Source organism: Crassostrea angulata, chromosome 7 (genome assembly GCF_025612915.1).
Source record: "Crassostrea angulata isolate pt1a10 chromosome 7, ASM2561291v2, whole genome shotgun sequence".
NCBI lineage: Eukaryota > Metazoa > Mollusca > Bivalvia > Ostreida > Ostreidae > Magallana > Magallana angulata.
The window spans coordinates 32,408,340-32,432,841 of NC_069117.1; the positions used below are offsets into that span (position 1 = coordinate 32,408,340).

Consider the following 24,502-nt stretch of genomic DNA (forward strand, 5'->3'; position numbering starts at 1 on the left):
TTTCTTTTGCTCGTGCAATTGGTTTTAGCAATCAATTTAAAATGAACATTTTTGACATTTAAAATGTAAAGTATGAAAAGGGATTTAAATTTTTAAGTACGATATGGAAAGTGTTTAAATGATAAAATGTGTCCATAAATAGAAGCAATTTTGTTCTTCATATTTGTATAATGGTATTCATGGCCGATTTAATTGATTTGTGTTCTTAGTAACATCTGGACTCACAGCGAGGTTTATTACTTCTCTATATTTGATAAAGTGTATGTGCATTAAAGTTTGGTCAAGTTCCACTCAATATTTTCTCTCATGCTCTCTTCCTCTAGATCGGTTTAACATGAGGTTTCAAGCCAAAGCAAAGGGGGTGTTTGTCATCCCAACACCCAAATTTGACCTCGAGTCTGACTCGACTGTTTCAGAATCAGCGTAAGAACAAACTGTGTAATAGATGGGTGTAGAGGATTATGATAATAGGCGTAGATTAATTTTATTTTCAGAATCTGTTAACAATTAAGTTTATCTTCTTCGTAGTCTTCATAGAGACCTTGATGATATTCAACACTTTAACCTAAAACGATTTTTTTCCTCGTGAGGCTCTCAACTTTTATGACTCTTCTAAGCTATAAAATTTATAGAATTCAAAACTAGCTATAACACAAATGTTAAAGTTATACATTCACTTTTTGAATTCCCCTTTTCCTTCTTCATCAATGTTACTTTTTGAAATAATTGGTTAATCTATAAAGGTTTCTTTTCCGGGTTTGTCATCTAAGGCAACGAAACGCAGTTCTGCTGTTTCTGTTCTAATGTCTTTTTTTTTCTTTTAGTAGTCTGATATTGTTTCTATTCATGCATATTCACTAATGTTCTTGGTAATGGTAGATTGTTATCTGAAAGAAATATGGTTTCCTCTTTTTTTCTTAAAAAAAGCCATTACCATAATCGGTGCAATGGATGAAAGTTGAAATACTCTCTCTCTCTCTCTCTCTCTCTCTCTCTCTCTCTCTCTCTCTCAGATGAATTTAAACACATTTGGTTTCCAGTGATTGATATGTTGTACTTTGTCTATCGTGGTAGCGGACTCATTCTCTCTCTACATGTTTATCTTTAATTTAGAAATGATGCATCGGTTGATTTGTTCAGTTCGTTATGAGACTTTGAGTAGCACCTGATATTGAAATCTAATGTTCAAATGAAGCGAGAGCAATTTATTTTTTGAGTGGTTCTTTAAAATATTGCAAACAAAAAATTTTGCAAGTAAGGCTCATATATATTACTCATCTGATGTATGTTTGTATTCTGATATAATGTTTTTTAGTCAATTTGGAAATACGACATTAAGAAAGATGCCAGTAATGGCCTCATAGTTTTCGCTTTTATAAGAACATAAAAATCTTGGATAAAACAAGTCTCGTTATTCATAGCAACACAGAAGCAGTCGTCTTTGGTCGGAACAAGCAATTTCGCAATTACTTGGCCCATTTTTATTGTTTTTATGGTAATTTCAGGTCCGAGAGTGGCGGAAGCATGAAGAACAAAGAAATTTCTAATTCGTGTAGCGTTGCTATAGGAACTAACAAAGACTTCATGGACGACGACGCACAGTTAGTTTTTCTTTATTTTCAACAACTATATTAAAAACTCATCTGCCAAATAATGTTCTCACATTTAGAGAATAAGTTTACGTAAACGGTGAACAGTTTATAAATTATTTTTTTGGGTGCAATTTTAATTAACCTGGGGTTTTAATGATTTTTTTTCCAGCTTAAAAGTAACATACTCGCCGGGTAAAAAGGGCGGGAATTTCGGACTTCCGAATGGCGGGAAACTGATCTTGCCGGAAGGGCTGTTTGGCAAAAAAGACACTATTACTTGTCAAGTGGCATCTCCTTCACAGAGATGGAAATACTACCCCACCCTCCCGTCATACGAACACATCACGAGCGAAATATACACGCTACAATCGACCATGCATCCTCTAAAGAAGTCAGTCATCATTCAAATTCCGTATTACCAAATTGAGACTGAACACAATGAAATAAACGTTAAAGGAAAGTGGAGCGATGAAAACGAATGGGTGGATGTTGGATTTTTAAAGAAGGTAATAAAAAAGCCAGATTTTGGTCATTAGACGTGCACTTCCTTTACAAAATGAGTTTTAGATGAAATCGTTTGTGGATTGCAAAAGTGTTTATTACTAACCAGAGCACTCACCATCTGTATAAAAGTGTGTTCGATCGGGCAAGACAAAATTTTTAAATAATCGCACTTGATTAGGTACAATGTGATTTGAAATACATCACATATACATGTACAAGGATATATTCAACAGGAGCCTAACTTTATACATTTTTTCCATATTAAAATTAGTAACCTTTGCAAGGTAGGAGGTGTATTTTTTTTTATTAGAAAAAATACATGACGTCAGGTGCCAATGATAATATTCTTCCTATGTACAATAATTAAGTACCATGTACTTTAAAATGGTCGATAGAAATAACAAAGACGTGTTCAATAAATAGTGACCAAAAGCATTAAATCAATTGCGAAAAAACACCCCTCACATTACTCTCCAAATTCAAATATAGAAACGCAGAATTCACGTTCAGAAAAAAAGTGAAAGGGGTTAGGTATACTAAAGTTAAATTAAATGCCCCGCATTATAATGAAGAGTGGACAAACATTCCATGGTATCGTAAAGTTGAATGGTAAACACTCCATTTATTGACTTAGTATACCCTCCTATTCTCTGGTGAACTTGTTGTAACTTCTTTGTTTTCACAACAAGTTGGTTTGGTTTCGATGCTGAAGTAAAACATTGACTCGTTATTCAAAACCTGTATTTGGGCGTTGTTAGAAATTATGTAATAAAAAATTTAATCAACTGAGATTTATTTTGTCCATGTGTATAATGTATTTAGCTATATACGTCTAGATTTTCTCCTTTTGTTGTTGCATGTAACCAGTTACGTTTTTCACCTATTACTTTAGACGTAAACGTTTGTTCTCTTAATTTGAACTTGGGTTCACTTTTCCTCCAACTAGTACTCTTCACCCAACATTCCCGAATATAGAATACAACGATGGAAACGTTATATAAATAATATTAATCATTGCAGGAGGATTGCTCCGTGGAACTAGAGGTGGACAGATTAGGAATATTCATTGTGACCTTTACCCCTAAAAAGGAGATCTTTGACGTCACTCCACAAGGCTGTTTGTACAACGCACACATAAGCCGTTACATCAGCGTGCGATTCCCAAAGAAGGCGCATGACAAACCATTTCAATGTGCAATCCAGGTATAAATGATAGATACACAAAACTACATGTAGTTGAAATGAAGCATCTACCAGCTTACACAGTCATGCTCAAATGTTTTAAATTCCAGATGTTTGCATTCATTTTGCATGTCTCACAAGCAACCAAACGGTTACATTCTGTGTCTCTGACATTTACGTTAGGGTATGCGTTGTGAAAAAAAAACAGCAAAAAATGTTACCACTCTTTTTTTATTTAGATAAATCCCATTCCCAGCGACAAACTTCAGCTTGCAAAAGAACTCAGTCCCGGGGAAACAGCCGACCTCATTTTGGCGACGGAGTTTATCGACCTCATTCCCAGCACACCTTGCGTTTTCAAACGCGCAGTTTCCGTAAAGCTTCCTCTACCGACTGGAGTTGAAGTGGAGGAGGAGAATGACGACATCGCAGTCCTTCAGAAAACCGAAAACGGTTGGGAGTTGGTGGATTCAAAGTACAAATTCACAAGAACCACCGTGACGTTCGATACAAAATCCCTCACAAAGTAATTGTTATACATGTATATCCGTTGTGTTTTTAACTAAATCTCTTTTTTTAAAATCTATGTCTAAAACTTAAAACTTAAGGAGAACTGAAAAATAGCTTGTTTAATCTTGTAGAATAGATAATTTTATTATACTTGCTTCTGTGACACGTTTCCAAAAGAATGCAATACTCTTAAAAAGTATATTAGTATTTGTATAGTACAACCATATTTTGTTGACACGTTTGTTATTTCTAGCAGGCAGAACAACATCACTAAATATATTTTGGCAAACGCTTATTTTGCAGGTTTTGTGTTATGCAGTCCAAACCAGACAGGAAAAAACGACTTCCGCCCGCAGCGCAAGTCCTAGAAAATCGCAACAATCGGGAAAAGGGCGAAATCGTGGCCTTCTTAAACCTTCAGGAAAAACTTTGGTTTTTGGTTCTAGAATGCATGCCACTAAGTAAACTCGAGAGTCGTGTGAAAGAGATGAGTGAAAAGGGATTTAAACACGTTGTGAAAGAAATTGTCAAAAAGGACGAAGGTACCAATTTCTTTCGGCGGCCACAAAAATTTCAGCAACCAACACGCCAATTGCAAGTTCCTCCAACGTGTGAAATAAACGATGGCATGAAATGGGAATTTTCAGTAGTGGATGACATTAAAGTTAATTCGGAAAGCAATTATATGGAAAACAGAGAACTCCACTATTTCCGGTATTTACCGGAAAGCTACCGACAGTTTGTCATAGAGCCGAAAACAAACGAAGAACGCGCAATCAGTGGTGCAATAAACCTCGATCCTCTTGGGATTGAAGACAAAAACCTTAAAGAGAACTGTACATGTTCCATTCATATTGAAATCGACGAGGAAACCGTCAAAGCCTATTTCAAACCGGAGTTCGTACCGGAAGAACCAGAACCTAAGAAAGAAAAGGTTAATTTCGACATATTGAATACCCCTGTATTCAAAGAGGACAAACCGGAAGTCCCTGTAATTCAAAAATTTAAACCACTCCCGCCAACTGTAATGGAGAGACTGATGAGAACCAATAGAAAGCCAATTATAAGTAAGTATTTCTCTTATGTTGAAGTTATACGTTCTATTGAAAAGAACGATAACTTTTCCTTTGAAAAGCAATATTTTACATTTTTAAAACCACTTTCCACATGTTCACTCTCACAAAGATGCAGAAAAAATGAACACCATATATCTATCAGTATTTATTGTCATTTCATATTAAACAAGAATTTTCAGTTTGATTTATTTAATTCTTTTTTCGGATGGGTATAAAACCTGTTAAATTGATTTATGATAATTATCTTATTTTGATTCACAGCAAGAGGTAAAGATTTAATCATTTGTTTGCAACATAGTCAAGACGGCTTTTCATGTGTAGCTCGAATTTCATTTGCATGAACCGCATTGCATGGATTATTTAATTTTATTTCGAACCACATTGTTGTTGTAGTTTTAGTAGAATCCCTAAATCTTAAAAGATGCATGAATAATATACTGATGAACAATTGTCAGTAGAAGCTTATTATATTTGTTTTTAATATCCCTCCTGTTAAAAGATGTTTTAGAATTCAGCTAGATATGGATGAAATGTTAGACTTTGTCTTTGGAACCAACCCATAGTGCTACCAAATTGCATGCAAATTCAAGTTGGGCAAGGTTCAATTCATTAATTATGCATGTGCATGTATTAGATATTGCCTCTAAATTGGTGCATACACAAAATGTATGACTATGCATGTATTTTCAAAATACTATTTTGTATTCATGTATGTATCACAAATCCTGAATTTCCACTACAGATTTATATGAGAAATATCTTTAAAGATGAAATAACTTATAATGTGTATATTTTCAGTTGAAAGAGAGTCAAAAGTTTTGTCTGGAAAGAGTCTGCGCAATTTATCTAAATTGGTTCCGGAAGGTCTGACGTTGGCCGTTCACCTGAATTTACCCGACAGCACCATTACTGGCCTCGGTTTCGATGCCATTTCAAACGGTCTAAGCATGGCTGACGTCACATACAAAATCCTTCTTTACTGGAAGCGCATGTGCAAAGACAAGAAGGACGGAGCTGTAAACTCCCTAACAAACGCACTGAGAGACATGGGCCGGGAGGAAATCGCAAATATCGTGTTCGAACGCCATCGGGATAACAAGGAACTGTCCCCAGATGCTTTCACTCCCTTGTTCACTCCTTATCAGTAGATGTCAAAGAGGAAATCGCTAATGCAATATTCCTAATGTAATATTGAACTGGAATCCTTAACTTGTAATGGTCGCATCAGAGAGCGGCATATTTACACGTGTTACAAAAAAACACACCCTGGTATATATGTTATGCATTTTTCTTTTGAGCTGTGATAAAATTTCGTTAGCAAGCCGTCCAATATAGTTTATTTTACATATGTGTATAACTTACTTGATTATTCTTGTAGCAATCGTATTTTTTGCATGCAGCATATTACAAGATTTATGATATATATGAATGTTATTAAAAGCTTACCTCTTTACCTCGTGTTCAGTTCTATCAGAATTTTTCCGGAAGATTCAGATAGGGGGATGGCTATTAGTACTTACAGGTGACATTCGAAAATAAGCATAATGATAACATGAAGTAAAAAGGGTTGTAACAAGTTAATATTTTTTAATATGATCTTTTTATGTTCTTTAACAATATATTCCAGATGCCAGACACACAAGACAAAACGCGTTTCTGTCACATGAGAAAAATAAATAAAACCTAGAATTCGGGATGGTTACTACAACGTGATAATGAGGACGTTGTAATTTTACGCTTCAATACAAAAATGTATGTTTCATGTTCAATTTCACCGATGGCATCAACCAGGTGCTCGGTGTGAAATATACATCGCGTACACGGAAGTGGTTACCACTAATCGTATATTTCTCTGTGACTACTGAAACGTACACAAAAGATCATGCACGTGGTTGACTCAGAAGAATGTCATCATGGTTGGTGGGTGGGTTAAATGCCAGAATTGGCCATCACAAAGCCTTATGCTTCAAAGAATTCTTTAGTAAGTTTAAAAAAAGGGGGGATTGTTGTATAAAATCCATGTATTTTTGTTAGTTGCTTTCTTCAAAATTGCAGTGAATGCACTCATAATGAAACGGACAACAACAAATTGTTGCTGGAGTGTTTGCGGAAAGATCAAAACGTTTGGAAGCAGATGCGATGATATCAGCATCGGCAAAGCTTTGGCATCGAAATGATCAAACACGGGTTACAAATGTACGTTTAATCTGGAATACCAAATCTAGGATACTATTTAAGACAAATTTTCATGATGTTATATTTATCGTCATTTTGAAGTATTCTTACGATTTTATGGTCAAGTACATTCATGATAATACAATGACACTGAAAAAAATTGCAATTTCCTGCAGCGTAATTAAATAATTAAACTTTGTGATCAACATAGAAATTCTGTTGACAATTTTCTCAAAGCTGGCGTACATTACAATATTTTAAGTCTCCAACTTTAATTTCAAATAGTAAAAATAATTAAGAAATAATACATAGCGTCAAAAGAACGGGTAATCCAAAGATTTCAGGCGAAAAACATAACTGATGCTGAAGGTTGCGTGTGGCTTTAAAGGGGCATAATCAGTTTTAACAACATTTGCCTCGTGTACGACATACGTCGGAGAGAACAGTTTTTATGGCATTTAAATGAACGAAACCCCAAATTTTGCGTCTGCGCTGAATGCAGTTCCTACATGTTAACCATAAAGTGTGAGGTTTATTATCAACATTATTTAAAATCATCATTTTAAGTAGAAATCAGAAAAAAATTTATTTGGTTTACACTCCAGCAAGCATGTTAGGTTTTAAACAGATTGACGTATGGGTACTAGCATTTGAGAACTTCAACGAAAAGCAATGTAAAAAGCAAAGGGAAAGAGTAAAACGTCCACAAACGCTGTCTACAACATATATTCCCAAACAACCGTTAAGGGCAACATCATCCTATATATCGTTTGGCTAATTTGAAAAATCAAGTCTAAAAATAGGCATGTCTCCCCTCGTCTTTGTGTTATTAAGTAGGAAATACATCTGTTTATAAATAAGCGAGTTTTCTTAACAAGCTAATGCGTGTGGCCTTTGACCAGTTATTAAAAAAAGAAGAGAAAGAATCCGTGAAGTCTCCCTGATGGTGTACAAAAAGTCGCGTGATTAACATCCTTAAGCAATGCTATACAAAATACCTGTTAACCTTGAGCAATAAACAGCATGTTGGATGTCATTTGTTCGGGATTTCTACAAGTCTGTCGGTTGTAAAGACCATATTGTATCCTGACTACGGTCAATTAGGATAACTTATTAATTAATTGCAGTAACATGACAGCTTAGAAGTTCTGTCTCCGGATTAAGTGAGAACGGAGATAAAAACACGAGTTATGTGGATCTCTAAGGGTTTTAGTTCCTCGCTTAAAGTACTAAAAACACTACTGTATTACTTAATAAGCCTGATTTATAGGTGGAGTTAGAATATCTCACCATTGAATAACGTTTTAATGGAGGTATCTTTGTCCAGTTTCGTCACATATTAAATCCTTTAAAAGAAAAAAATCATTACCTCTAAGAAGCTGATCTTTTAAGCTTTTGCACATGAAAATAAAGGACTTTAATATTTTGGATCTAAAAAATGTTTCCACGCTCAGGATCCACTCACCCCATCAACAAAAATTAAATTTTATGAAAAGATTTAAATTTGCAACTCATACTAAGTATGTCTATTTTATACAAAGTTTAATTAACATATTAATAAAAATAAGGTAGAAAATTCAAATGTTGGTGTTTTTTTTAAATTTGAATTGGGTTTAGGTAAAAAAAATTTAAAATGTTTAATTTTAAAATGGAAAATACATAATGCTTTCTTGTTCTTTGAATTTTTAACATGAGTAGAAATGGGACATGGTGTGTAATGAAATACGTGTTCGATGTGTAATGCTGGTATAAGCGAGCTATGCGTCAGTACCTCGACAATTCTTTTAATTATCAATAGTGATAAACAAACAAAAGAAATAAACTCATTTATGGCTCAATAGGTGTGTTTCCACGTATTCTTTGAACAGACTAGCCAAATAGAAATAATCTTCTCTATTTTCAAGATTTGTCAATTGTGTATTCAGTAATAAAGGACAACAGATGAATATACATTGACAGTTATATTGGACATTTTCGTAGCCACTTGCTAGATGACATCTGACATAAAATGGAGGCACTCGCTGTCATTAACACCTAGTGCGGGGGGACGGGCAGTCGCTCTCGTAAAGAAAGTCGAACCAGCAGCGGGCAAGAACAAATTCCGGAAATTAGTAGGGTACTGATACAGGTTTTCGTACTACGCCGTTCATTCCTGCTGGTCACTTTAATGAACATACTTGAGCAATAATGAGACATTTCAACAAAGGGATTCTATTATTTCTTTTTGGTGAGTTTTTTTTAACTGTTTAAGTGTTCTTTCTTCTTTCTTACGTCAGTGGCAACAGTGCTTTTTGTAAGTTTGTGTTAAAAAATAATGTTTTGACGAGTTGATTTGATTTTGATTTTTAATTATAGTATTTTGTCGAAAGATTTTAAAAAGAGAAAACCATTTTACAGATTAGTATGTACTTATTTTAAGATAATGATGAACCACAAAAAATTATTAAAACCGACACAACTTAACTATATTTGTACAGAGATGGCCTATTTTATGGTTATTGTTTTCATAAGATACGTATCTGTGTACGCAGAAGATATTTTGTAATTTATTCGTCCCAAGAAGATTAATTTTTGAAAATTCGAAACAAATGAAACATCGTTTATGATATTTGTAAATCATGCTAAAAACAAAAATGTCCATTGAAATCAAATATAATTTGGCTCCTGTCTTTATGATTTTTTAAAAAAAGAGAATCGTCATAATTTTTTTCTTCTCAAAAAGTATGATGTTTCAATTTAGTTTGTAATTGTTCCATGTTCTCATTGCTCAAATTTTTCAACTTTGGAATACTTGATGGAACACTTCCACGTTGCGGTATAAATGAATGTTTGGTAGCAAGCAATTTTTTCTAGGTCTAATTGAGCTGCGGTTTAAGATGATGATAAGAAAGGAAAGAAAGAAAAGGAAATGAAAATCAACGCAGGCATATTATAAAAATAAAGAGGAAATGAAACTTCACGAACAAATCACATAGACGATCTCTATATAAGGAATTCAATGTGTTTATTTTAAAGAATTTTCATTTTATATTTCTTTTCTTTTTAATTTTGAGCGGTTTTGGGTTTGGTTTTTTTTTGGTCTTTGAAATGTTTCTGTGCCTTCAACAGTGTAATTTATATAGCCCACGTTCCACAAAATCGTCTTTGTATGCTTGTGGTCCTAAATTACAATAAAACGCCCAATAGGTTGTTTTGACATAAATTTAAAAAAAAAATTCTACTATGTGTAATAATCGGACATAAATGTAGATGGCAACACTTCTGCATGTTTTGCGGGCGGACATAAACTGTTATTGCCAATTAATGCGTGAGATGTTATGTTCCCTTTGGTCAATAAAACTGTGCAGCGACAGTGCAAAGACACGCATGGATTACACCCATCTTTTCGTTTGAAGAAACGCTTGGGTGATCTGGATTGTTGGCGGATTTTTTTTTCCTGGAAGAATTAACGTGCTTGTTGTTTTTCGTTCAGAAGGTATCGTTTCAATTTAACAACAACAGGATTACTGCGACATCGCTGCATCATTTCGACGTTGACCATATGTCAAGACAGTGGCTATAAATACACCGGATGATTAATTGGGCAACTGTCTGCAAGAACAAGAAGTGTTTCTTCTTTTCCTTTTTCCCACCAGTCCTTTTCCCATTTAAGTTGACCGTAGGTTTTTAGTATTAGTTAGAAGATAATTAAATAGTAAATATTGACGTCTCTCCGAACATATGAAATCTTTATGGTTGAAAAACATCGCTTATTTATACTTTGTAATTGCTGGTTGTATTGTAGTTAAAGAAAATTTCATTCTATTTTAAACAACCATCCTTGGTTTTTTTTCAAATTTCCATGAACAGTTACATGTTTTTCATCAAGGTAACTCGCTGTTTTACGAGCATGAGTAAATTTTTAGAGACATTTTAATTAAAGACTCTTGTTATCACGTTTCAGGAAATGATTTTGTTTTATACCCAAGGGCTATAGATAGTGCGAAAATAGGACCATGTAATGACCAGTTAATAAGTTCATTAAATCATGGTGTACAACAGAGATAGAAACAAGATAAAATAATCTTAAGACACATTTTCAAAGTAATAGTTAGAGTAGTTCCTTTCTGCCACAAATTGTTTCTTTACTCCTTTGACCTTAACCTTTGACCTCTCTCTCTCTCTCTCTCTCTCTCTCTCTCTCTCTCTCTCTCTCTTCCTTCCTCACCACTCCCTCTCTAGAGCTAAATGGTAATAATTCATGCACATACATTAGCAAGCACGTATATGGTCAAAAATAACCCCGAATTACCATATCTTTACCATATCTGGACACCTACATCTTACAGTTCTGTATCGCTGATATTTGATGAGCAGCCTTTATAGACCAGACTTGAAAACAACCTGTTGTAGACATTCAATCATTCTTGTCATAGTTTTGTCCCAAAATGAAGTGAATAAGGCGACATTCATGCTCTGTTTTCAGTGTGTTCCTCTATATGAAATATTGCAAAACGTGTGAATGTATGCTCCTTCCCTTGGGATTCCCCCAATTGTTAAGGATCAAATATATAAGTTAAAAATCATATATAATGGTTTTTTTTTCATACTTAACTCTAAATTTTGTTAAATAGTGGTAATAATGTAAAAGAAACGGGAAATTGGTAAGTATATAACAAATTAAAACATTTTTTGTTCAGTAATTCAGTATTTTCTTCAAGTTTGTCTATTCGCTCAGAGCCACGTTAATATATGTCACAAGAGGACAATAATGTATGATAATCATATATTCTTGATATCATGGGCAGAGATTTGGACACATAATATCGTACAGATATCATCTGCTGCGTACTGTAAATTTTCGATATCCCTGTCAAGTTATAAGTAAGTTGTTATCGACGATAATAGGCAATTTGAATAAGACTTTAACGGTGTTTAAAGTTAATGTTTAGGTCAGTTTATTCCATATAAACCTTGAAACACAGGAAGAATATTTGTATATCCTAGTACATGTATACAGTTAAATATTTTTACAATTATTTTTAGATCGTTCAAAATTATGGCTATAATTATGGCTTGAAACACTGGAGGACATATTTTATTTTTGTTTTTACCAACTTTTCTAGTATTTGGAAGACAACATTACTCTACTCGTGCGAAATCAATACATGAATAATCATTCCCCCAAAAAAATATTTACACCATTTTTATAATGATTACAAATGCTTCTGTATTTGCGCCTAAACATGAGCTCCTTTCTTTGAGCTGGACACATTACCTACCAGATAGCTTTTGTGACAAGGTGGCTTACACAGGATTAGCAGTTAATAGAAGAAAAAAACTTGTTGGACATCGAATCACTTAGTACTAACCACACAGCCCGTAAAATAACTGTCTGGGTCACAGATAATTAAACAATTAATTATAGGGCGGTGACAGTGAACAGCAAAAATCAACCCTTTTTGTTATGAACATGCTGTTACTGTTGAGACTCATGTGTTCAGGGTTTTGAGTACAGCTAGTCCAGTTTATGTAGTTGAAGTTCAGAATAATTACATATTGTCTTATTTGCAATTTTATTTTTTGAGGATAACCGTGTTTTAAAGGTTTTTTAAACACGAAAACCAAAAATTAACAAATCAGAAAGAAAAAATCATATTCAGGTTCAAAGGAAGCATTTTTTGTTTAAGGTGGTATGGGACATCTGTCGATATTGATGTGGATTAAAGTACATTATAATTGGATGACTTTCACCGGTTTAGAATTTTCAAATTTTACAATATCTAACCAAAAAATAGCTTTTAAAAATATTTTGAAAGGTAAAATTTGTAAAACTCACAGTGGGATTCGAACTCATGACTTACAGATTCGTAGTAAACCTTCTAACTCACTGCGCTACGCTGTTAGATGACAATATTGGGAAAGAAACTACTTATACAACTGCACTTAATTTTATTGTTTATTTCGACAGATAATACGTCACAACATGGAAGTGTCCCATACCACCTTAATATTATTTTGTCGTCAATAATGAACCGTATCTGCATATCAAACACCCGACCCGAAAAGTAAAGCAAAAGTAAACAAATTTCCAAAAAAGAAATAAAACATCTAAAAATTACGAATATTACCAAAATAGAAAAGAACATATTTGTAAGACAAAACCATTAACATACTTTTTAAAAATATGAGTATTGGTTAGAATTTAAATCGAACGGCATGATTAATACTTGATAATAATCAAGTTTAAAAAAGAGCGATAACCACGCATATAACTAAGGATTCATGATCTTTTTCAATTCTTTTTTAGATACCCTTTTGCTTATTACGGAAGCCCAGACCGCACATGGTAAGTTGAATTGATTCATTGGGTTTACAAGGAAGGTTAATCTTTTTTCTGTGTTAAACGGATTGAAACACTTTCTCCATGAAACCTAAGACTAGCTAGAGTAGTCGTATACTTGGATCCGATCGTCGTAATTCTACCAACACTCAGAGGAGACCCATCGTATAATCTTATTTTTTTAAAGAGTTAAACTGAAAAAAAAACAACTTTGTGACATAAAACTGATGACGTCACACTATTACGGGTGAATCTGAGTGTTGAGCTTTTTGTGTATATTTTGGTGGCGGGCTGTTCCTTGAATTAAATAAAAACGTACATATGTATAGTGAAACTGGTATTATAAATAATCGTGTTTTATGTTTAATTTCTGATGATTGTTCAACATATCTTTGAAAAATACTGAATACGATTGCAGTTGGGCAGAAGAACCTGACGTCACGTGATTTCTGGCATGAACTAACATTCCCGCAAACAGTTAATCTAGATTGTTACTTGTACATTAACAGCATGAACCCATAGTAGACACCCCCCCCCCCCTTACACGTAAGTAGTCGATTCAGTTTAACATCACCTTGGTAAAGGATTCCGGCATTTTCTTTAGAATTCTTCTTCCTTTAATCTAGTAAGTTTTGCATAATCTATGTAGATTGAAAGTTGCATTTTGAGTTAAACTGTGTACACACTGAACAAGGGGTTTAAATCGATATATCTATTAATTTTGAGATCGGACCAAGTATGTCTAACCAAACATGGAGAGGATATCCTAACTACACACGTATCTTATTAACCACGTTTATCCAAAGATTCTATGTAACCTCTGACCATGCATAATTAGAAAAAAAAACATTTGAAACTATAATCAATGAACGATGTACCAGTATATCTGCAATTTTCTGCATACGGTGAAATCACGTGACGCGTGGGGAATCTGCCTTTCTGCAAACGTAGTCAGTGATTGGATCTTACCTAATATTTCCGGTTCAAAGGTCCCTACATGGCGAATCAGTTCGGCGGAGGGGGATATAACCAACCATACAACAACCAGGGCTACAACCAGCCATATAATCAACAATACAGTCAACCCTACAACCAACAATATAACCAACAGTATAATCAACAATATAACCAACCCTACAATAACCCATCGGTGGGAGGTGGATATAACGCCCCAGTGTTTCCCACTACCTCCACAACCACCACACCAGGAACAACGGTAGAGACAGAATTCGAACTAGAAGAAACCACTATTCCAATCACCACAAGCACAACCACAACAACAACACCCAAACCTCCCCCACCACCGAAAAAGCCACAACGGCGGGGACCACCCTCCCAAAGACAGGAACACCAACCAGAGCCGAGGCGAAACAATTGGATGGGACCACCAGGTGGTCACCAAAATATGTGGCCACAAAGGGGACCTAATGCCCAAAATCAAAAACAACCACCGCGAAATTACGTACCTCCAAGTTTTCAGAGACCGCTTAAGGGGCAACAGAATATGTATAATCCCCCTTCAAATCAGCCTTTCAGAGGTCAGCTTCCAACAATCGATTCTAAAATCGATATAAGAGATAAGCTCCAATTAATATCAAAATATAACATTTAAGGGAAAATTAAACGAAATACTTACAGTGTATTTGTACCACTGGAAGGTCTGAGCATGTGTTGTTCTTTTACAATATCATCACAGTTCATTTGTTTTTTGTCACCGACAGGTCAACAATATCCAAACAATGGTCCACCCCAAGGTCCACCTCAGATGAAAGGTCAGCCGGTCAGCTATAACCAGCCTCCGTACGGCGGTGGTCCACCTTATAACTTCCAACAACAACAACAACAACAGATGAGACCTAACACAAATCAGTACAGACCGCCACCACCCGCTGGTATGCCTCCAATGCAATCCCCAATGCAACCACCAATGAGACAACCTATGCAGCCAATGCCACCACAACAACCGCAACAACCATTGCAGCCAATGCCACCACAACAACCGCAGCAACCAATGCAGCCAATGCCACCACAACAACCAATGCAGCCAATGCCACCACAACAACCAATGCAACCAATGCAGTCAATGCAACCTCAGCAGCCGATGCAACCACCGCAACAGGCCCTTCCACCTATGGCACCGAGGCCACAGGCATCTATGAGCAATACGGCCAACATGATTCAGAAACCTCCTGTATCACAGAACATACCGCCACTTGGTGTCAAAGCCCCCAAGACAGTTGGGGAACAGTGTCCTACTTATCGCTACACAGTGGATAATAACTTTGTCGAATTCCACACGGTACCTGGTAACTGTAAAATGTAAGTCAAGTTAACTCTAGCATCATTGCAAGCAACTTAACAATATCCTACAATAATCATTTCATGACGTCTGTTCGTTATTTTTACCACAACATTCATGGCTTTTAGTGTTTGCAAAATAAGACTTTTTCTATTTTGTGAGCAAAAATGATTCGTTGAAGCAAATTGTTAATCATAATAGAAAAGTTTAGAGTATGCTAAGGCTGTTTAAAATTAATTCTACGTTTAACATAACATGAAAATTTAAAACCTACGAGGGAGGGAGGAAAAAAATAAACAAACAAAAATTTCAAACAGCCATGTATTTAATGAAATACACCGGTTCAGTTAATATTACATGAACACTTTGAAATAGTACACATTGCAAATTTATCCCAAGTCAATTTTTGCGTTTTCCAAGCAGAGATTTTTTCCTCAATCTTGGTTTGTATCCCATCTGGGAGCACATCATGCAGACAGGATGAGCGGAAGAGTGGCTTGCGATGACATCAAGTGGAATGTCCATTGGATTTTGATTCCCGCAAACAAAACATACCAAGGGAAAACTTTTCCTTTTATGGAAATAATTGCTGGCAATATGTGACTCACAGGTTATCTGCAATCAAAATAATGCTAATATTCAATGCATTTTCATAATGACACATATTCGATCAAATTTTACATAATTTTATAAAGCTGTATCAATGTTCCACAACTGTAAGATCATTGTACCTTAACTTCTACATATACAAGACATGGCTCTTGGAAAATCTGCCCCCCACAAGTGTATTCAACATCTTCCTTCCTCTCCTCCACTTCAGCAACCTCATTTTCTGTAGGTTTCTTCCTATAAATATACACCTGTACATGTATATGAATATATGTAGATATTCCTTTGCATGTATGAAGACCACATGCATTAAGAACTCAATTTGCTGTTCTTTTTAAATTACTAGTATGTTGGTCAATATATTTGAAGTACATGTTTTATTTCAAAGATTACAAATTGACCAAAATGTAAGGAAGAAACTCTTTAATGTAGTATCTTACTGTGCATAGTAACATCGTGGTTTTAGGCACACTTCACATTTGATGAAACCCCTGCAGTTTTCACCAGAGACAGTGAATGGAACAGCCAGCTCCTGACTTTCATCCAACTGTCTTCCCAGACTTGGCCTATACTTCTCTGTAGGAACTGAACCCCAAACCTGCAAATATTTCACCATTCACTAAAATGAAAACTGTCATTCTCATGTCTCAGGACACACATACAATAACAAATGCAATATATGTGATAAATTATCAATATTGATATTCATTAATCAATGTACATAATTAATACTTGCAAATATTTCTTGTAAACTTGTTACCTGCTCAAAAGACTTGTAATGATCTGCATTGTCACCATCATCAGGAACAGGAAGAGGAAACTTGTGGAGGGACTCCAAAAGATCAACAGGTATAATCTCATCACCTGCGATATTACAGACTGCACAATCTCGTTCTCTGCACCTTTTCATGGTGAACAAGTAATGGTGCCTCTGACAATGAGTTTCAAGGAACTTCTGAAGAACTGGATAGTTTTTGAGGTGTTTCTGTTGCATGTTCTTTTTGTCAAAATTTGGCTCAAGATTCTTAAGTGTATCAAACATTGCATCAATTTCAGCTTCAGAGGCTGCTTCATGAATGTTAATCTGTTTTCCTTTCCAGCTCAGTCTACCAAGTGTACTCCCAAGCAAATCAGTTACAGGTTTGATACAAGAATCAATTTCATTCTTGAGAGCACCATCTTTCATTACCTTGTTTCTAATGTCTGCCATTGTATTTAAACCACTGATTTGCTTTTCAAACCCCCTTTGCATTTCTTGGCGCATGACGCCTACTGACTGCAAACCCAAGTTCAAGACAGACATAACCCTTTCAACAGGATCTATGTAACTCTGACAGGGAGCACATCTACCAGCAACAATGTGTGACAATTTGTATTTTATGAAGAGACTCAAAAATCCTAACTGTACTGATACAAATGTGAGCCTGTGATCACCTCCACCATCACTAAACACCACCAATATAGGATTTCCCTGATCTTTAATAATCTGACTAATCTCGACCATGTGTCTCATAGGTGAACTTGGTTGAAGAATAGTATTCTTCAAAGTTACATATACATGGCCATCATAGAATGATTTATCTATGGAATCAGGTATCTGAATCTTAAATGCAACAGATGGTGTTATCTTGAATTTTGTGAAATCATGGTCACCAACAGAAAAGGCTTGGTCTTTGGAAACTAAAACTTGACGGCCCCTTTCCACAGCAGCAACAGGGTAGCCAGGTTCACCTACTTTTATTTGATGTTTGTCGTCAAGTGACAAAAATGTACAGAAAGGCTGAAATTTTATACAGAACTCCCTCAGATACTTAAAGCTTGCAGCTGCATAGTGGGAATCTACATGCTGAGAGCGCAACTGTCGTGATTGAACCATGTATTTCACATTGAACTTCCCAGTATAATAGATGGCAGATTTAAAATAAGGATTGGTTGGCCAAAATTGAAGCCTCAAATAGTTCTCACTGGGAATAGCTGTACCTTCTGGTAAGTCTTTTGATACTTGTTCTCGAAGATCATGAACAGAAATTGCCAAGGCCATGTGAGTGTGCTGTTCATGCCTTCTCTCATCAACTGCTTCCAATGCATTTCTATTGATAAAAGCCTGTACACAATCAAAAAAGGTGTCAAATTTCACAGGTTTGCCCTTATTTAACTCACGGAGATCTACTAAGTTCTCAGAGTCACCAGTTTGAAGGAGAATATCTAACCTAGCCTTTACTTCCTTTGAGATATCATTAACAACCTGTGAACTATCCCCAGTAAGGAAGCGATACATTTCTTGCATTACTACTGGCTTTGTACTGACTAGACCTTCAAATCTGGACTGAAACTCTCTACGCATCATTCTAGTATGGTACATAGGTATCTGCTTGTCTATATTTGACATGACTTGCTTTGAGGCATTAAAATCTGCACATGGAGGTGTACGCCAAACAAAATGAGATGTGCCAACATAATTTCCTGCACTATAACTGTATGTTTCAGTTTGGTAGGGCAGAGATAGCGCTAGAATGTATCTGTACCTTTTCTGTCCATTGACAGGGGCAAAGTCATTCACAAGTAGGGGCTCATAAAATGGAAGAGAACTCAATTTAAGTTCAAGTGACTTGTAACGATCAATAGTAACTGGCATTCTAAGAGCATTGCCTGGTTTCATTTGAAAAGCAGACGAAGAACCATCATTTGTTGATCTAAGAGGTTCAAGGGCAGAATGATTTTGGTTCATGGCTTCATTACATGAATCAATATATTGTGAGTATTTGATAAATATTTTGGCTAATTGGGTAACATTCTGTTTTAAAGAATTAAACCTTTCAGTTATAAAGACAGGCTCTGTGAGTATCCCAAATAATTCATCAGCATATTGCTTTAAGGTGTTTGATGACAGATGTGGAGTCTTGTGTTTATGACTGGTGGGGTCATTATATGGTTGGGATTCATTCTCCCCAATTTTTAAATTCTCTAAAAAGAGCTTTGGAAAGTCATATCTCCTTGTTTTCAGTTTTGAAAGATGTGGCAAAATGTAATATATGCTGTTGCTGATTTGATTAGCAATTTTCCTAGCCACAAGTTCTTGGCCAGCATTAAAATATGCCCCTTCCTTTTCAAGTAGACTAGAAATATCATTGAACAATATCCAGTCACCCCTTTGTGGATTGGCATATTTCAATGGATAAAAGCGTGATGCTTTAGCTTGTGATCTTGCATTTTTCATTAGAACGTCAAATGCATTCGAATTGGATTCACTTGTGGTTGTGATAGCATCATTCCTAACTATATCAAATGTCAGAAAATTGCAGCTGTGGGCCTCTAATGCTGCCTTAATGCATAGAGTTGGGCTCACTCGTATTTCGGCTTTGTCTTTCATTTTAGATATAAAACAACAAACCTCGTCTTTGGGCGAAGGTGGGTCTAATCTGTGCAGAAACAACGAAGAACCCAGACTCTGCGACTTCACGACAGACATAAAACATTCTCGAAATGATATTTTATCTTCCACTTCGATCATATAGTGATCCATTATGGTTCTGTTCAATCCATTTTTAAACGTTTCTTTAACTTTAATAGTTGTATAGACACCCATTTTTCTTCGTGTAATCTGTTGAAAACACGTTTTTTCCCTCATACGAGATATAGAATTCAATCGCTAAATAAAAAACCAAACCGGAACGACTTTTCAAAATCCGGATTTGTTTGTTTTTTCAAAACGACGATTTCGCCGAAACCTACGCGCGCGGGTTATGTTAAACGTAGTATTAATTTTGAACAGCCTAACTCAGTCAAAGAAAAACCGATACTAAAAATGAATTTTTCCAAATATTTAAATTCACGCCCTTTGATGCAAACTTTGACTAACTAAAGCTTTTTTTCTTGTTAGTCTGTGACCTTGTGTTGTGTTACATTGTAAATCATTTTTTGGTGTTTTGCTTTTGACAGCCAAGTGATGTATCCGCCAGGTGGAAATGGGTATGTACAACTATACATGTATATCAATCTTTCTCTTTCTGTTTGATCTTTGCTTTCATCTCGGTCTGTAATTTTTATGAGCGTCGTTTTACCGTTTTAATCTTGCAAAGAGCATTTGATATAATAATGTCTTGAAAAGAAGAAACAAAAGCCTATTTCAAATTGATATCTTTTGGATTTTAAAAGGAGAAGGTCTCAGTGGCATTACTACATGCACATGGTACATGTATAGCAAGATAAATCAAAGAGGACAATCAACATCTATAATGTCTCTCTCTCTCTCTATCTCTCTCTCTCTCTCTCTCTCTCTCTCTCTCTGCAACAGATTACTAAAACGTCTCAAAATCACAGTACTGGCATTATTATTGACTTTTCATGTTGATTAAGATTGTATAATGCCCATTAAAGTCTTGTTATGCACTAGTTAACAGAGGGAATACATATGCGTACCAATAATGGGAATGACTCGGGCTCACGACTTTTTTTTGCCCACGATTTGTCCTAAATAGCTGAAGAAAAGTGATGAATAGCCGACATTTTTATGACGTGGATTTCTTTCTCGCGGTTAATGAAAAATACTCCGTCCCCATAAAGAGACCCCTGAACTATTGTACATGCACTACATTTTTGGTTATAAAAAATGCATATAAGGTGACAAGATCGTAGACTGTTATGGATAAGAATTTTTCTTTTTCACCATAATAGAATGTCTGTTTGACTCAAACCACAAATTAAGCTGACCTATCTCTGCTAGCATGCGCAATGAACGAAACTATAAATTGTCTGTTATTTATGCTAGGGGAATTTTAAGATTTAGGATTTAGGATTGTAATTTTTCTTTTGTTTTTCTGTTCTTGTTTTTCTCAGGTAATGTGGGTGTCTGGGCTATATTTTTTTCGTTCATCAAAATTAGAAATAGAATCACGTGACTTTAAGCAAAGATTTCAAATCGCTAATATGCATTTGTCACAGGTTGTTTAATGAAAAGAAGACGTTTTAAAACTTTCGATCGTTATTATTTTTTAATACATGAATACCTTTAAAATATGGAATATACAATGGAAAGGAGAAAGAAAAGATATTTTATTCAAACCTCTAGTGTGATGTTTGATTATAAATTATCAGTACGATTGTTTTTTGCGTGAACCCTGAGGTCCACGCAGAAAATATATCTGCGAGGTTAAAACGGTTGCTATGGGGACAATTCGGCTTATGCATGAGCTAGCCTGGTTCCAGTGTGGGATTATAGGTAGACCAGGGAACTAGGAAAGTTTACCTGAGTCGGGACTTCATGCTATGTTCATGTTCAAAGGAACTGTAGTAATTGAACAAAGTATTCGTTTTTAGGAAATGATCGGCATGTGATATGAACAGTCAGCATCACAGAATAAGATAATGCTTGCTACTATGATAGTAATCATTTCACTTTTGCAAATAGAGGTACCCCCTGTAGACGTATTCGTTTAAAAGCAAGGGACCAGAGTCGGTGGAATCTCTGATAATCTTAAGACTTTCACGTTTCCGTTAGAAACACGTTCATATGGTCCACGTATTGCAGTCCTTTTAAAAAAGGACTGCAAGTTGTTATTTCATTAACAGTCTTTTTTTTTTATTTGTTCTTTGCTCAGATTGTAGCTAATGATCAACATTTCTTTTCGCAGACCACCAAAAGTGCAATTTCTGGCTAAGGTCCCCGCAAAGGCATAAAAGGCAGAAAAAAATATTTTTCAAACTGAAGTTCTTTTGGACATGATTGTGACTGGTCATCGGGTTTCGTTTTCGCCATATATACACAGATTCATGTATATTTCTCCCAGGAAACACTGTCCATAGTTTGTGATCAGATGACCGTTACAGAATATAAAAGCAGAACCGAGTCGACATCCGGAAACGACTCCTCGTATATTTCGCCGTTGTTTTTTGTGTAAATGGTGCGAATGATTTAGTGTGTCGAGATGAAAGTGGGTCCCCTCATTTCTCATTGACTTATCAATTTATCATGTGTTTATTTTATTTCCGGCTTACAAATAAACGTCTAGAGATTTTTGCATATATATATATATACACAACAGTGATTATTTTTCAACAAAATTTAGATATATTTATTACTGCAGACGCATGTACATGTATATCAATACTCTTTTCAACAACTTTTCAATGTCATATAAACTACATAAACTAAAAGATGCATTTTAAATAAATATCAATTGTGGTCTTGAAAGGAATGTATGCAAATGTATACATTATTCATGATGTTGTTATAAATAAATTATATATGTTTTTTTTGTTGTATTTTTCTTCAAATCATTTTGCTGATGGTGGAGTTCTCATGAAAATTAGTTCAATCAAGGAACAACTACGAACGGGGAGGTATGGTTCTCTCTTTGAATAAACATGACATGTGTCATTTTTTCGGGTATAGCAAAATATCTGATCAGCGGATTAAATAAAAATTATCATACAAATCACTATAAACCGTAACACTCTCATCTTCCCAAGTCAAGACTTTCTGATCCGCTCTGCTCTACATAACGTTTATGTAGAACGGAGCGGATCAGAAACCCTTGACTTGGGAAGATGTAACACTCTCTAAGCAATACACTGAAAACCATTTTAACAAGACCTTGGACTTTCAGTAGGACGTAATTATCTATTTCTTGCGTCAAAGCAAGTTGAAAATGACGCTGGTTTCAAGTGAAATACATGTATACAGCGGTTGCGTAGTCTTAGTTTAACAAATCTTGTCGATTTCAAAGAGCGATGGCTTAGCGACCAGCAATGAAATAGACAAGCCTACGTCACAATGCTGTTTGACACCATCTACCCAAAGTCCAAGTTCTAGTTAAAATGGTTTTATTTTAATGTATATATAGTACCATTTTAACAAGAGCTTGGACTTTTGGTAGTTGAGTCAAACGGCAATGTGACGTTGGCATGTCTATTTCATTGTTGGCCGCTTAGCCTAGGCTCTCTGAAATCCACAAGATTTGTCTGGCTTTTGAGCGATGACTACGCAATCGGTGTATATTTCACTTGAAACCAGCGTCATTTTAACTTGTTTTGACGCAAGAAATAGATCGTTACATCCTACTGAAAGTCCACGGTCTTGTTGAAATGCTTCTAATACACTGTGGGTTGTTTGAACATGGGTTAAAATTACTTACTATAACGCCAAAGAGATTTTATTCATGTAGCTTTAGGGATGTTTAGAAAAAGCTCAACAATTTTTTTGTCAATAAGGTTGTTATCGGAAAAAAATAATTTAAAGATGAATGATGAATTCATTAAAAAATTCACGAGCATAAAAAAAAAATATGAAAACAAGTAATAAACATTTCAGATTCTATCAAAATTCACCATTTGTCTTCACCCGAAAATTCTTTATTCTTTTATTTTCAAAGAAAGTTCCAAATATATAGTAAATCGACCAATTCTAACTTGCCTTTAAATCCCACATTTAATGTTACATTTGGGGTGCTTTAAAATAAATAAATAAAATAAAAACCATCGCCACCACTACCCCTCCCCCACTACCCCCTCCCCCTTTTTGTGCATACCGGTATTTTTAAAAACCAGCCTTTACATAGCTACATGGATTTGGTATCTGATAATACAAAAAACAAACAAAGCCGCGAACCGTGCATTATCTATAAATGTCTGAACCATCACGAAGCAGTGGTAGAAAAATGAGGCCTTAACAAGAAAAGGTTGAAGAAGAAAAAAACCCGAGAGAATTCATTGTTTGTCTCATCCAATTTGACGAGCAAACTGTAAGCTACCATCACAATCAAACAGTTCTTGCAGTGTATTTTTGACTGTCTTAAAGTTAAGTGGTTATATTATGGATACGACTAAATTAAGGTGAAACTAGGGGAAGGTTTTATCTTTTGATCGATCTGCAATGTTGGCTCCAGGGATGACCTTTGACACTTATATTTGGAAGTTTCAGAGCAATTGCAGTTCATTTTGCCATGTTCACTGGAAACCTGCACTCATTGCTCAAATAAATTACAATAAATACAAATATAGTATTATATATGGTATTATGCTTATTTATATGTTTTTACCCAACTCATGCCAATTGCTTGTGCACTGTAGAAAATGCTGATGATACAGTATATACTAATGATAAAAGGGGGCATCAGTAATCAGAATCTCGACCATAAATAATAATTAGTTTTATCATTTGACAAACTTCCTAACCGTTCGTTAATGATATAATTTCAAAATAATATAAATCTAACGGTCAAAACTTTACTCAACC

The 24,502-nt window shown here is 35.3% G+C and overlaps 3 protein-coding genes across 10 annotated transcripts in view; 2 read left to right on the forward strand and 1 right to left on the reverse strand.

Annotated features, from left to right (window-relative positions):
• The window catches only part of LOC128193065 (uncharacterized), a 54,827-nt gene extending 48,510 nt beyond the window's left edge, over positions 1 to 6,317 (forward strand). For 7 of the 8 annotated variants that reach the window (XM_052866282.1, XM_052866289.1, XM_052866285.1 and 4 more), the window contains exons 2-7: positions 1,506 to 1,601; positions 1,762 to 2,098; positions 3,117 to 3,299; positions 3,518 to 3,804; positions 4,092 to 4,855; positions 5,663 to 6,317. In XM_052866282.1, the coding sequence (XP_052722242.1) occupies positions 1,506 to 1,601; positions 1,762 to 2,098; positions 3,117 to 3,299; positions 3,518 to 3,804; positions 4,092 to 4,855; positions 5,663 to 6,012 (2,017 nt within the window). In that variant the 3' untranslated portion in view covers positions 6,013 to 6,317. Of the gene's footprint in view, positions 1 to 323; positions 424 to 1,505; positions 1,602 to 1,761; positions 2,099 to 3,116; positions 3,300 to 3,517; positions 3,805 to 4,091; positions 4,856 to 5,662 lie in introns of all 8 variants that reach the window. The other variant, XM_052866283.1, reaches the window with a different exon arrangement.
• Positions 6,318 to 9,057: 2,740 nt separating this feature from the next.
• On the forward strand, positions 9,058 to 22,521 carry LOC128156566 (basic salivary proline-rich protein 3-like). Its single transcript, XM_052818741.1, has 6 exons — positions 9,058 to 9,266; positions 13,329 to 13,367; positions 14,351 to 14,899; positions 15,083 to 15,680; positions 20,209 to 20,238; positions 21,900 to 22,521. Exons 1-6 carry the CDS (start codon positions 9,227 to 9,229, stop codon positions 21,943 to 21,945), a joined length of 1,302 nt encoding a protein of 433 aa, XP_052674701.1. The 5' UTR covers positions 9,058 to 9,226; the 3' UTR covers positions 21,946 to 22,521.
• Positions 15,889 to 20,040, reverse strand: LOC128156564 (uncharacterized). Its single transcript, XM_052818740.1, has 4 exons — positions 17,030 to 20,040; positions 16,710 to 16,867; positions 16,392 to 16,506; positions 15,889 to 16,275 (listed from the first exon to the last, which is right to left on the reverse strand). Exons 1-4 carry the CDS (start codon positions 19,895 to 19,897, stop codon positions 16,060 to 16,062), a joined length of 3,357 nt encoding a protein of 1,118 aa, XP_052674700.1. The 5' UTR covers positions 19,898 to 20,040; the 3' UTR covers positions 15,889 to 16,059.
• Positions 22,522 to 24,502: the final 1,981 nt, after the last annotated feature.